General features: G+C 40.4%; 1 protein-coding gene across 1 annotated transcript in view; it reads right to left on the reverse strand.

Moving 5' to 3' along the window:
• insc (INSC spindle orientation adaptor protein) overlaps positions 1 to 15,105 on the reverse strand; it is a 63,551-nt gene that overhangs the window by 3,828 nt on the left and 44,618 nt on the right. The window contains exons 7-11 of the mRNA XM_085778425.1: positions 14,434 to 14,559; positions 5,415 to 5,586; positions 2,406 to 2,584; positions 2,237 to 2,303; positions 370 to 525 (exon numbers count right to left, since the gene is read on the reverse strand). Coding sequence (XP_085634551.1) covers positions 370 to 525; positions 2,237 to 2,303; positions 2,406 to 2,584; positions 5,415 to 5,586; positions 14,434 to 14,559 — 700 coding nt within the window. The remainder of the gene's footprint in view (positions 1 to 369; positions 526 to 2,236; positions 2,304 to 2,405; positions 2,585 to 5,414; positions 5,587 to 14,433; positions 14,560 to 15,105) is intronic.

Below are 15,105 nucleotides of genomic sequence, written 5' to 3' on the forward strand. Positions count from 1 at the left end.
GAGAACCTCAAGGCTCCACTCAAGGGCCATTTCTATTGTATTATACTTATAAATTCACTTCACTTTTATTTTTAATTCGGATTCATCTGGCCCCACCAAAGTTTTAATGACATATTTGGTTCTTCATTTTTCTTCTTTGATTTTCCCTGTTTTGTCCATGGCATCCACACAGCTCAAGTCTTTATGGAGCCAAACATGTATTTAACTGCATCTAATATACTTACCTTTCCTAGGTAATGTTGCTAATTGTTTCTATTTATCATTTTCAACTACATTTTCAGGCATTTATGAATTTTGCTCAATTCCTTTCATAAAATTGAGTATAAAAATTCTCTAATGGTGTTGTAAAAAACAAAAAAGCTGTGGTACCCTTTAGCTGGATGGCTGTTTGGGCTACATCAGGGTCTCTGCTCAGACGGGCCAGTGTGACTGCAGCTTTCTGTTGGACACGCTCACAGGCAGCGCCCTCCGATGGGCTGGGGGAGGATGGCTTTTCTCCTAGAAGCAGCAGCAGTCGCTCTATTCCTGAAACACAATAATATACAGCACAGATTAGCCAAGCAAGAACCCCAAGCATTAAAGATCAGAGGAAGGACAGAAAGGAACACAAGTAAAATGGTGTCAGAGTGGTTTAGTACACAGTAAAAACAAAAGGACAAACCTGGCATGACAGAGACAAGATCAGTTAGAAAACCAATACAAAGATCAGTTTGACATTTTCCAGACATAAAATTGCACAAGACTCAGACACAAAACAGTGTTCAGGTAAATAAGAGTGGAGCCAGACATTATACAGTACTAAAGCAAAGTGCCATTACAGTAAAAAAGAAACTTAGTTTTTCTAGTCCCAAAACACTCTAACAGTAGAGATGAGGTGAGTCAGGCAATCAAGTCTTCAATTTTGCTTCACATGATTCACTGCATCAGTGCAATTCAGTGTTGAATTACAGGGTCAAAGACTAAAACAAACTCGTTAAAACAGAACAGACTAAGGAGATAGTGGTTGAGGGACCAGACACATCAATCAAGAGCTTAATTACTGATAGTGGCTCCAACAAAGACCCTGACCCAAACTAAAAACATAAAGAATGCTTGGAACATTTTTTTTATATCTGTCTGTATCTTGGAGCTCTTATACGACAGCATTCAAAATGAATACAAACTCGTTACAAACATGGTGTTAGCTCTGCAAAGTAAACAAGAAATGCCTTGTTTGGTCTTAAAGGTGTACAGAAATGGCTGTTTGTCCTGTTTGTCGCGCAGAGTTGTCACGAATTGCTGCACGAGTTTATCCGAGTAAGGAAAACTAATTTGATTGGTCGTTATTGAGCGGGCGGGATATTCAAAGCTTGGGGCGAGACCGAGCTCCGTGTATGTGTGCGTTGTCTCAGACGTTTGATTGACGGATGACAGATCCAATATCAGTGGTTGATGAATCATGCGCAGGCTGACGTATAATCCGTGCGCCTGCATTATCCAACGCGGAAAAAAAACTACCACACTTTCATCCCGGATTTAATCAAAAATAGAATTTTGCACAAAGTTTGGGCTACATCATCTGATAGATGAGTTATTACACTAATTTTATGACCCAGAGTGGGATCAAATTCAATTTTCTTTTCTGTACAGCTTTAAACTCAATGAATGTAATGTTACAAGTTACCTCACAGTCTAGGGTAGTTATGAGCTTCCTTCACCTTTAGGGTGAAAAGTAACATCATAATGTGTTACATGTAACATTATGACATAAGGAGGAGCCATGTAGACTAACAACAACAATATATAATAATAGGACAATAGATGATGTAAAAAAAAAAATACAAAAACACTTGAATGAATTTGTTTGTATCTTCAAAAATTCTCTCTGCCACAGGGTTATTGTGTCATGTGGGATAAAGAATAAATTGAGCAGGTACAGAGAGGATCAGGTGATTTGTAGCTTCCTGGTTGGAGACTGGGGATATTAGAATTGACCTGTGGTACAATAATCCGATGACTAAGACAAGTTTAGAGTTAATGGGAACTGTGTAGTCAGAAATGAGGCACTTCCAAGCTACTTCACAGATGTTAACTGATGCTGCCATCCTCAGGATTCAAGAGGAATTACACCGTTTTTCTCTCAGTTGAAACTACACACGTCAACAGGTGGTCCTGTTGTTTCTGGTGTGTTACAACTGCAAGTGTCAGCTGAAGTTTTGCCCAAAAGAAAGAACAAATATCATGAAAAATATATTACCTTGCCCTTGCAGGACTTCGGAGGCACACTGCTCTAATACTGAGAGGTTTGCCAAGATTGTCACCACCTGAGATAAACAATAATGAAAATATAGATTAAAAAAATATATATCATGACTTATATTACTCACAACATTCATGTTCAGTGATAAAGAACATCTGATGTGCACCTGGTCTTTGGAGTAGGGTGTGTCCACCCTCTGGCGGTCTTTGCAGGCCTGAAGCAGGATGTGGATGGCGTTAAGCTGCAGGAGAATCTCACAGGCCATGCTGTCGAAGAAGGTGATGTTGGCCAAGGCTGCAGACGCCAGGAGGAACACCTCGCCACAGGAGGCGCTCTCACACAACTCTGAGGGATAAAGGCATTGCTTTCTTACTCCAGTGGTCCAACAGCAGTAATACAGACAATGCATCATGTAATTGACGTACTTAAAGGGATAGTTCACCCTAGAATGATATTTCGCTCATTATCTACTCACCCTCATGTTGACTAAGGGCTGGAAGAAGTTTTAGATTCCTCCGTGGCTTCTCTGAGTTACAGGGGGTCTCGGCATAGCAGTGCATGTCCATATAACGGTTGCAAAGGGACACCGGAGCTCTTCGTAAAAAAACACACACAAAAAAACATCCGAATACCTCCATGATGCTCGTATGTAATGTCCGTCTTGTGCTGAAGCCCCAAATTGCGTAATTGTCCCGAAAAAAATTAAATAAGTCTATATTTTAAGCTTGTTTGTAGCGGAAGCTTCTCGAAGCTCCTCTTCCTGGTCCGTCCAAATCTCGCGTGATTTGCGCCGGCGTCAGCATGCGTCAGTGCGGTTACTGCGAATCACGCGAGATTTGGTGTCCCTTTGCAACCGTTATATGGACATGCACTGCTATGCCGAGACCCCCTGTAACTCAGAGAAGCCACGGAGGAATCTAAAACTTCTTCCAGCCCTTAGTCAACATGAGGGTGAGTAGATAATGAGCGAAATATCATTCTAGGGTGAACTATCCCTTTAAAGGGAGCCAGACTGACTGTATACTGTTGTAAGGTGTGTGTTTTTTTTTGTTTTTGTTCTGTTGCGACTCATCCCTCAGTTGGGAGTTCAGCAGTTTGACAGAAGTAGAAATAAAAAAAGGTGCAACAGGTACAATCTAAAGTTGTATTCTGTCTTTTAATGTCTAAAGATGCTAGATGGCCCATTTATTGGCACAGCTTAGTGAAATATTGCAGTTAAATAAATCACATGAATCCTATCTTTAACAGGGTTTTTTGTTGGATGCACTTTGTGATGCTGTTCAACTAGCCTCAGGGTTAACGCATGTTACAACTTGCTGATATCCACAGCTCAGCTCGGCTCAGCTTCACTTCAACTCAGCCGTACCTGAATGTACTGTGACTAATCAAACTCACATCTCCTCAAACAGACAGAGAAATGACAGAGAGAGACTCATCATATCCTGTAATATGTAGAAATCTAACAAAATGTGATACAAGGCACATTGAATCATTCATCTGTTGTTATTGAAATGTATTGGTTGAGCTCACAGGCAGAGCTGTTGTTAAACTGTTCAATAAATCACATTTATTCAGCTTCTTCTTCTCAGACTAATGAATCCCTACAAATATATCAACTCAGATTTCTTCCTAAAGGACTTTCTAAACATCAGAGACACAGAACAGACAGTAAATTAAGAAAGAACTGCAGACATAATACTTTCTACTGAGATGCCCATGCAGCTGCAGATATTCCCCATCTCTGAAAACACCTGTACAAATCTTCAAGCAGGCGCCATTTGGATGAACTGATAACACATTTGGAAAGTCAATGGTCACATTCTCACCTGAAAAACCATAAAAACTTCAGGATATGAGCAAGCATTGCTGGGAAAATGGAGACTTTTTTTCTATAATGAGCCTTGATTGATAATATAAATGAAAATAGACGCATATCAGCACAGTATAATTTAACAGCACCACATACTACATCCTTGAGAATCACTATAAGGTTGAATTACCATTTCCCGAAAAGAGTCCAAATAAAACCTGGACATCATAACCTCATGAAGGAGGATTCATTGCCTGACGGTTGTAATAGTCTGAATTAGTTTTGGCCAGGAGTACCCAGTAAACTGGCAACTGAGCGCATGTATTTAAGCACCTTGTCTGAACATCTGTCATTGTCAACTAAAATAAAAATAATCATATCATTTTTTTTTTTCAACCATTATTTATTCAGGAATGATCCAGTGAGATTAAAAATCTCTTTTTCGAGGATGTCCTGAGGAAATACAGATACAAGCAAACATACACAACTAGATCAAGGTAACAAGAGACATCAGACATCAAAAACAAGCAGCACAATTACAGAATTAAGTTAATTGTCACAGGTGCAGCTGGTGACTAAAAGTTCTGAGATTGAGTATTTGAAGCAAGAAAGAGGGATGAGAGAGCCCAATCTCAGCCCGGCTTATAGGTCATTCCACGATCATGGCCCACAATGGGAGAGGGTCTTCATCCCTAACTCGGTCCTCATATGGGGGACCTTAAATCGCAGCCAACTGTTGGCTCTAAGATTGTGTGTCAACTGGACAGCAATAAACTGTAAATCAATTAATCATAATATTGTATCTGTTCCCACTTTACCTGCCCAGGGACTACAGGCGGAAATTAGCAATTGTTGCTATAACCTGGCTCAAAGCATCTCTTCTTGTTTTACAAGATTAATGTTTTTTGTGCATTGTCCCTGTTTTAAATAAATAAATTCATTCATTCATTCATTCATTCATTCATTCATTCAGTGACAGAAAAGCAAGATTTAAATCTGTACAGAAAACTCACAATGAATTTCAGTTTTTTTGACAGATCAATCATATGTTGAATCATATGTTGAATCTAAAAAAACAACAACTAAACTTAAACCGGTCCTGTCATTCCCCCTCTAAATTCCATGATTGATTCCTATTTTTGTTCTCATGATGACTCCGGCGGTCAAAGTTTAAAGGTTGCTCAGTGGTCGAGTGGTTAGATGCCTGAAGCACTGATCACCGACTCCAGTCCAGACCGAGACGATCTTTAACACGTCATGCCCCCAGTCTCTGTCCCTGCTTTCCTGTCTCTCTGCACTGTCCTATCAAATGAAAGCTTTAAAATAGCTTCTTTTAAAAAAAAAAAAAAACGTGTCATCACTCACTGATGAGCGCGGTGACGATGTCGTGCATGCTCTCCAGGAAGCTGGCGAGGTGCTGGGTGGACGTGTGGTGAGGCGACGTGATCTGAGCCACGACGGCCGCCGCCTCGGCCCTGGCTGCCTCCACGCTGCTGTCATCAGTCAGGATGTCGGCCAGGCACAAGATCCCATCCACCTACACAGGGCAGGACACACAAACCATATTAGGTACCATATGATCATTTATTAGAACCATTTTTTATTCTAGTGTACTATACAAACAGTCAACTGTCAGGAGGAGAAAACACCTGAGATAAAAGTAAATCAGATTTAAATGGACATGTTTTATTGGTATGAAGGTTAGGTGAACAATACTGCCAAAGCATTAAGGATAATACAATCCAATAATGAAATGAGAAAAAATAATTTATTAAGTAAAATAAAAGAAAGAAAGAAAAGGACTGTTTCCTCTGTTCTGAACTCCTTGTTCTGAACTCCTCCCCTCTCTCAGACTGTGGTCTCTGAATCTGTCTCTGCTTTGTGTCTCCGACCCTCTGCCAATTCATATTCACAGTTTAGGGCCAGATAGCAATTAAGTTTGTTTTGAGTTTTGGTTTTATTCATATAGTGTTCCAGATGGGGCATCTTTTGATGATTTAATAATTTGGTTTACTATGATTAGTGGTTGGGAAGCAGCGCTAGTCTGAGGTTGAACACAGTTCTGAGTATTATGTGATCAGTAAGTCTCAGGACGAGCTGACAGAGGGGGTTAGTTCTTGAGTTTGTGGTTCTTGAAATCTCAGTGTGTCTTAAGGGTTCAATTTGCGATCTAACCAAAATGTAAGTGTTCTTATTTTAATGTTAACAATCAATGGCTGGCGGTCTAATCCTGCTCTGCATGTATTGGTTGGTGTTTTTCTTTGGATGTTAATATGGACCTACAGAATTATGCGTGCAGAACCTCAGCGAGCCACCATTGTCCGGCTCACATCCTGTTCTGGCCTTTAAAGGGGTAGTTCAACATTCTAGCAAATTCGCCTATTGCCATAATCGCTATAGTCCAAGGATTAGGTTCTCTCTGTCTCGTAATGTTTCATTATTATCTCATAGCGTGGTGAATGTGCAGGCCACAACTTCTCCACAGGAGCATTTTGGAGTTGTTGGATTGTGTATTTGATGAGGGAAAGGCAAAAGTACCATTCACCTCCATTGTCTTCGCTGAGCAGCTCATGTCTCTGCCCCGCCGATCTAAAAACAGCTTGCACCGACAATTAAAGGTATTGAAACTACCACTATGACTATAGGGATTGTGGCAAAAGGGGAAATTGCCAAAGTGTTGAACTATCCCTTTAAGTCCTTCAGCAAGACATCAGCCTGGGCCTGGTTTAGTGGGTGTGTGGGGGCAGTTGAAGCAGTTGGAGGCAGTTGGAGCATCTAGCTGTTAGAACTGAAGGCCAGGGTAACCTGATGGAGCGAGGGGTGGGGGGCTGTAGTCTCTGGGGTGGGGGGCTGTAGTCTCTGTCTATGTGGTTGTAGATATTGTGGATGTTCTGCAGTTAACTCTCTTGACAGTTGATGTGGTTACTATTTAGCCTGCTAGGTTTCCAAAGTTTCCTCCACAGATTCCTTTACTGATTCAAGATTATTGTTTTCAGATTGATTTGAAACTTCCCACTGAACTTGAACTTAAAAGCAATTCCATCATTTGATGAGGTTGGAGCCAGCGTTTTGTGGCTTCTCTCTGGTTGATATAGAACTACACTCAGAGCTGCTCCGGTAATTATTCTGTAATGATTTTGTTTTCCCTCTTCTTCTTGTTGACTTGTTTTTTCTTGACAATTAAGGATGAGTTCAGTCAGGACACTGAAGTCCCTGAGGTCATAAACCCTCTTGTTTGACACATTTTACCAAGTATGATACAGTTAAAACATTCAAAGTTAACATTGAATGCACTGAATACCAACACAGCAGGAGGTGGGGGGTGGGAGGAGTTTAATCCTGAAAGTAGCAGTATACTGTAGAAGCAAGGATGCAGAGCTCAGTGTTGTTGTAAGCAGACTGAATGTACATGTATACCACTCACCAATTATGAAGCAGGTCATAATTCATACTTCATACTAGAAGTTAGGAAATTTGAATCCACATCTTCACATCAACCGTTTCAGTTTGTGCCATCTGGTCAGACTACTTTCTTTGCCCAAAGCATCAGATTAAGACACTCTTTTATATCTTCTGCCATTTCCCTCCTAAATTCTAGGAGGGAAAACTAGATGTTGTTTCAATATATACTAGTGCACTGTCTCTGTTTTCTTTTTTATTCATTTACTGAATAAATGAATTAACTGATTGATTGATTGATTGATTGATTGATTGATTGATTGACTGACTGAATGTCTAATTTATTAATTTATTCATTCATCAACGTCTGTCTTCCTGCTTTCCTCATGTTTAATACCAATAAGGATGTCTGTTTCTTTAGGTCCCATAATGCCAGGAATTTGAATAACTTTGCTTTGCACTCTGGAATAAAAAATGAACAAAACACACATCCGTGGAACTCAAATAATCTAACAAAATATCATCAGTCAACATCTGTGGTAGAGATAAATGACTTTAACAGGTGCAAAAAGGTGCATGCATTCATGCATGCAAGGGAAAAGTGCATGCATGGTGTCAGTGCGGCTATAACTTGTGTATCTGCCCATAATGACTGAGGAAATACACTGCTGAGAAACTCTACTGGATGTGGCCGGCATCATCCTACAGTAATGTGTCATCATGAATCATTAGGTTTGGGTTTAAGAAGAGAAGGGAATTGTGTGTTATGTGTCTAGAGAAGTTCAGTGAGGGGCATGAGGTCATACATCTTTGTTGTGTGCATGAATTGTTATGAGTATGGAGACTTCTGACATGAAACAGATATTTATCCACTTGGGGGCAGTGTTATACAGTTTATATTTGCAGTATAGTGAACGTCCTGCACATGTTCAAGTGCTGGAAATGAGCAGAAATATAAAATATTCCACAATTAAAAGTGGAGGTGAAAGAACCCGACACATCACAAACACTGTTTATTATTGAGTCATTTTAAATTTCAGTCTCTATTGATATCATTCACTGAAGGCCACCTCTGATGATCTGTTCTGTTAGACAACTCTCCTGAAAACTATAGTTTAGAGACGAGCAGCCAGAGTGAGGCAGAGCATCAGCTGTCAGTCCTGTCTGCTGACGAACGTCCACAAACCAAGTTTCGTGGGGCATTTCCCTATTTTTGACTATGTGGACGTCTGCAGTGCTGTGCCAGCCCGTCTCACTGACGTGGAAACAGGCCCCCCCGCCCCCTCCCACCCCCGTCTCATTGACGTGGAAACAGCCCCCCCCACCCCCTTCCTCCTTCTCCCAGATATAGAACGATGCCCAACTCCTCTTTAACTGTACAGCGGGTCAGGGCGAGCGTCAAAGGAACAGAATCTAAAACCTACAAACACATGAAAAGGTCTAACTCCTCCTCGCATCTTACACCACATGAAGACTTGAAAAAGAGAGAGAGGGGGGGGGGGGCAATATGTCAGCAGGGTAAATCCTGTGAACTCTCCCACTCTTAACCCTCCCGTTGTCCTTCTGGGTCAAGTTGACCCAATCTTCCTCCATCTTTCCTTCCTCTCTCCCTTCCTTCTTTCCACAATCCCTTTTCCCTTCTTCCTTCTTTCTTCTTCCTTCCTTGAACGAATCTGTTCCCTCCCTCCATCTTTCTTTCCTTCTTTCCACAATCCTTTTTCCCTCCCTCCATTCCTTCCCTCCCTCCTTCCCTTCCTTCCTTCCTTCTTCTTCCTTCCTTGAACGAATCTGTTCCCTCCCTCCATCTTTCTTTCCTTCCCTTTTCCCTTCCTTCTTTCCACAATCCTTTTTTCCTTCCTTCCTTCCCTTCGTCCTTACTTCTTCCTTCCTTTTTGACCCAATTGACCCAATCTCTTCCCTCCCTCCTTCTATCTTTCCTTCCTTTTTTATATTGTAGAACAGTGGGCTTTAGCTGAGAGGAGTGAAATGCTCACCGGCCCCTTCTCTAATCTATAGATACGCACAGGGTATAATTTATTAAATCAATCACTCTTTTGGCAAAACCATAAACAATTTAATTGGCTAAAACCCACTGTGTACTGTAATGCACTCTTAATGCATAATGGTAAGAGGATACAGGCACAGGTGTTATCACTTAGACGCAACAACTCTGAACTGTTCACCCTGATTGGAACAAAGTGATGAGACCAACATGAACCAGGTTGAAGTCTGAAAGACATAATGGAGGGAAATGATCCAAGATGTAGAGGAGGAAGAGGAGGAGGAGGAGGAGGAGGAGGAGCAAAACCAAGAAAAGTAATTTTAATAATAGAATATATGTTAAGTATGTAATACTGTATATGTATCTCCTCTATTTATCATACACAAGAACATGGTCTATTCCAGTTGCTCAAACTTTTTCTCTACATTACTTGGTCTTGTGTTGTATATTTACAGTGTTATATACTTTTCATTTGTTTCAGGTTTTAGTGTTTGTGTGCTCTGAATTCACAGATTAAATACATTAGTGCTTACAGGACGTATAGTTGGACATCTTGTAACTGTAGCTAAATTGAACAACAGTTCAGAGAATGTAGCAAGAGTGTTTTCCATATTTCAATGAAGTGTGAAATGAATGATCAGTGGTATTTTTGTTGTGATTGGAATATGTATGATCTGAAAAATGAATCTGAAATATAAGAATAATTGTAATAATTGTATATTAATCCAGGGTTTACCCTGCCCCCCGCCCTTGCCCTATTAGTTGGGATTGGCTCCAGCCCCCACAACACTGTACGGATAATGGATAAATGGATTAGTCTTATTTCTCTTTGCCTTCTTAATATTATTATTATTTTTCTAACACTGATTTATGTGCTAAAAAGGGTTAGTCTGATTCTGTTTTATAGATATCAACCCTCCATGTTTCATGTGGAAGTTCTTTCTTTGTACATCTCGCTCATGATCGATACTATTCCTATTCACCGTGTTGTGTACAGTTTTCCTGCTGGAGTAAAACTAAGAAGTTGACTGTATATTCACCAATGAGCAGTGCTGGTGCACACCAGCCTCTTTTTTCAATCACCCTTCAACAGTGACAGTTGTTTTTCTCAAGCCTGAGCGATCACTGCTGAGCGGTTGGTAGCGTAGACTTGCCTGACAGCCCCTCTCCCGGGACGAGGCTGCTAATCATGAGCGGACTTTGGTTCCCGTTAAAAAGTTTTCACACTTGGATGATTCGCGCTGTCCCAGCTGCTCTACATGTGAACGCAGACACCGTTGTGGCATCATTATTCACCGGAATCAGGTTATATTTGTCTTTCTATAAATGCTCACTTGACACAGGTGCGTCTGTTGTTTATTGTGGATGAATTCTCAATAGGGAAAAAACAATGACAAACACAGAAGGCTGTATCATTAGTTTTCTCTCATGCTGTTTCACCTCATCCCTTCACATAGAGACACAAACACAGTGAGAAGACACTGGGGTCTAAATGTTTGACCCGTAAGCCCAGCGGTCAGGACTGCCTTATATAATAACCTCATTCCTGGGGACCACAGAGACTGACTGTAACTCATGACTCATCTTTTTGTGTGTGCACAATAATTCTGGCATCAGAAAAAAAACACATACTTAACTAGTGTGCTTATTTTCTCGCCGCTTCCTATCCTAAAATTATACAGCTAGAAAGTTTAATGGTGGCTCACCAACCCTGAGGTGGCTGCAGCTAGTGACCTCATTCATGAAAATTTAATCAAATAAATAGAAAGCTGGAAGACTCAACGACTGCAGTCCAAAGGTTCTTTTTAGTAGTGAAGTAATAAATCCATAGAGTAAGTATGAGTTAGTGTTTGCCTCCAAAACAATGTAAAGGACCTACGTGTACATGCAACATCAATTATTCATGATGTGATAAACATAAAGCAGTGAAACCAATAGGTTTGGCAGCTTCTGCCAGTTTCTACTTTACGTTTTACAATCTAATCTGCCAGTAGTGGCTGCAGCTCTATAGGCCTCAGCTCTACGCAGTGAGAACACATACTGTAGTTGCACAGTAGATTAAGAGACAGATTAAAGTGGACATTTTTGAGTAGTGGTGGACCTAAGTACACAGCCTCTCTTATGGCCGGTATACACTGTGTGATTTTGGGCTGTCCCAGACTAAAGATGACCATCACAGGAGAAACGTGGAAATATCTTTGGTCGTGGCTTTAAAACGGTGTCTTACGTTGCACTGTGACACAGGTTTAAAGGAGACATATTATTCCCCTTTTCCACAAATTAAAATAGTTCCCAGGTGTCTTAAAGACATGTCTGTGACATGCTTTGGTCAAAATACCCCAAGGATCAAACATCACAGCTCTTTTCATCCTCTCAAAACAGCCCTGTTCAGAACGGCTGGTTTCAGTGCCTGTCTCTTTAAATGCAAATGAACCACTGGTACCAGGTAGGGGTGGTATTATGCAAATTAGAAAACTGGTTACATCATTCTCAGACAACCAAGGGAACAGTTTTAGAGTCCCAGGAAGGGAATAGCGGCACGCTTCAAAGAACAGGCTTAGGCTTCCGAGGAACAGCAGCAACTGAGGGAACAGCTCATAAAACCACGTGGATTTCAACCTAGGGAGCCTGAACATTACAGATTTTTTTTCAATTCTTACATTCTGGGGGCCGTAAGGCAAGACAAACACCCAAATATGTTAAAGAGCCTTCAGAAAGTGATATTTCTATTTCTTTAAGGATGGTCGTTGTCAACGTCTTGCGACCAAAGATGATCCGAGATAAAATTCTGACAGTGTCAGAAATTTAGGATGACTATCTCACAGTGTGGCAGCTGCTACGACCTACGTGTCATCTACTAATCAGCCAATAGAACTCCCAGAAAGAGGAAAGTCTGGTGCAGCTGTGGCAGCAGAAGCCTTGTTTATTTTGTGTTTCCTCCAGCTGCTATCATGACCGGGTGAAAGAAGAAGCTGCATGGATGGAAATTGCGGAGGAACTGCAAATCCCGGCTAGCAAGCTAGCAGCTAACAAACACACACACACACACACACACACACACACACACACAACTCTAAACGCAATTTTACTCTCTAAAACACACTGTGCACTGAAATGCAGTCTTGATGCTAATTAGTAAACTGAGGTTGTAGAGGTCACACACCAGTAAAGATCTGCTTAGACATACCTCGAAACTGCTCACACTTCTTTTTTTCTTTTTTTTGAAAATTGACATTGAAATTTTTATTAGAGGATAGCCCATTAAGATGAATAAACTTGTCTTCCTGGGGTTGCTGAAACTTTTTGCTAATCAAGTGATGAAAATAACATGAACCAAGTCAGAGAGCTCAGGTTGAAGACGGTTGAAGTTTGAAAGAAACTATGTTGGAAAATTGTCTGAGAGGTAGAAGAGTAAGGAGAGGAAGAGCAAGACCAAGAATTGCTTGCGGTTCATACAGTAGGTCAGACTATTACTGACTGAGTTGTGAATATTTTGTAGAAACAATATGAAATACATTTATTCTGATTGTCTTGTGTATGATGTGAAAACAGAGTCTGATTTTAAACACAGATAAAACTATTTTTAAGGTTTAGGTTTGGTTTTGCATTAAGTGTCAGAGATTTAATGAAAGTAGTTTGATTACTGAGTTTTGTGTTTACAGTTCTGAAAAAAGCATAGAAGGTTTCAAGAATTGTATTTTGCAGTTGTAAACAAACTGTTATTTCATTTCCCATTTAAGTAACACAGACTTTTCTTCTGCTAAGTCTTTCATCTAACTATTATTCCCTCAAGTCCATAATCACACCGTGTGTGTGCAGCCAGGCCTCCTCCTGTAGCCATTGTTGGCGCACATTCACCTGTGAAAACAAACTTCAGCCTCCCAGTCATAACATGGAAAGTGGGAGTTTGGCTGAACAGAGTATACTGTGGTGCTGGGAAGGTCTGAGCTACACCTTTCAGCTGATCACTGTAAACATAATCTGTCTGGGCCGGAGGTAGCCAAGGAATTTTACTGGAAGTACTGTACTTACTTAGTTTTGATTGAAATCTCCTCTCTCCCTATTTCTCTCTCTCTCTCTCTCTGTCAACATCCACACAGCCATTTTTCTACAACAAGAAAATCTAAGTTCGTGCCCATTTTCTTCCACACATGCATTGATTTTTTCCTGTGCATGTGTTGCAGATGAATGTTTACCTGTCAGACCAACTGCTGCTCATTTATGTACAATGAATCTCTGAGTCAGTGGCTATTGTCCCTGACTCAGATGTATTACAGTAATGAATGATCCAATCAGCTATCATTATCTTGCTCTTTACCTCAACTCTAATCCTTTATGGACATTTTTGTAAAATGAGTCCTCACTTGGACACAGAGCCTCATGGGCTTGTTTGAAATATAGAGTTAAAGGGATAGTTCACCCAAAATTGAAATTTCTTCTCTGAGTTACAGGGGGTCTCGGCATAGCAGTGCATGTCCATATAACGGTTGCAAATGGATACCAACTGTCTTCGCGGCAAAAAGACACACCAAAAAACATCCAAATACCTCCATGCTGCTCTTATGTAATGTCCGTCTTGTATTGAAGCCCCGAAATGCGAAATTGTCCCAAATAAAATTAAATAAGTTTATATTTCAAGCTTGTTTGTAGTGGAAGCTCCTCTTCCCAGTTCGTCCAAATTTGACGAACCAGGAAGAGGAGCTTCGAGAAGCTTCCGCTACAAAACAAGCTTGAAATATAGACTTTTTAAATTTTTTTCAGGACAATTTCGCATTTCGGGCTATGCCGAGACCCCCTGTAACTCAGAGAAGCCACGGAGGACTCTGAAACTTCTCCCAGCCCTTAGTCGACATGAGGGTGAGTAGATAATGAGTGAAATTTCAATTTTGGGTGAACTATCCCTTTAAGGTTAGAATAAGGTTTGGTGTTGATAGTAGATAGTTGTAATGAGGAGGGTGGTGTTTGGATGAGATTGAGGTTTACCTTGTCCAGTTGATTGATGCCGTCCTCCACACAGCAGATGGACGCCACTGTCCTCAGAGCGTGGGCATAGAGGTCTTTGAAGCGGTCCTGCCTGCAGATCTTAAACAGGGCCACCACAGCTCCTTCCTGTGGACAGGGGACATGTGATGTTACATCACACCACTGAAAACAAACTACACAATACTGAGTTTCCTCAAATCAGCAGCAAATGAACCTGAACTATACTCATCAGCTGCATTGGAGAGGTCAACATGGTGAATGCCTGGTTGACCACTGGATTGATTCAAGTGTTTCCTTGAAACATCTACACTGCACAAAATACAATGGTACATTTAACTAATAACTAAATGGACTTGAAATGACAAAGACCAACCAGCTCTTCATTAATTTTATATATTCATTTTTGTACTATTTTATTTCTTTGTTTGAAATGAATACAAATTTTGTGTTAGTTTCATGCTTGTTGAGTTTTTGATGTTTTCCATTGTGTTATGTTTTTTATTTTGTTTTCCTTTTCTCTCACTTTTTAATTTATATAAATTGAAAAATGTCTTGGTAAATTATGACTAATTTGATTGTGATTCATTATTTCTGATTTTCTGGTTGCCAATAAAAAAAATTTAAAGCAAAAAAAAATAAAAATTAAATTAATACAATTTGACAAACAGGATA

Source organism: Trachurus japonicus, chromosome 6, assembly GCF_045865225.1.
Source record: "Trachurus japonicus isolate A0001 chromosome 6, Traja_1.0".
Lineage (NCBI taxonomy): Eukaryota > Metazoa > Chordata > Actinopteri > Carangiformes > Carangidae > Trachurus > Trachurus japonicus.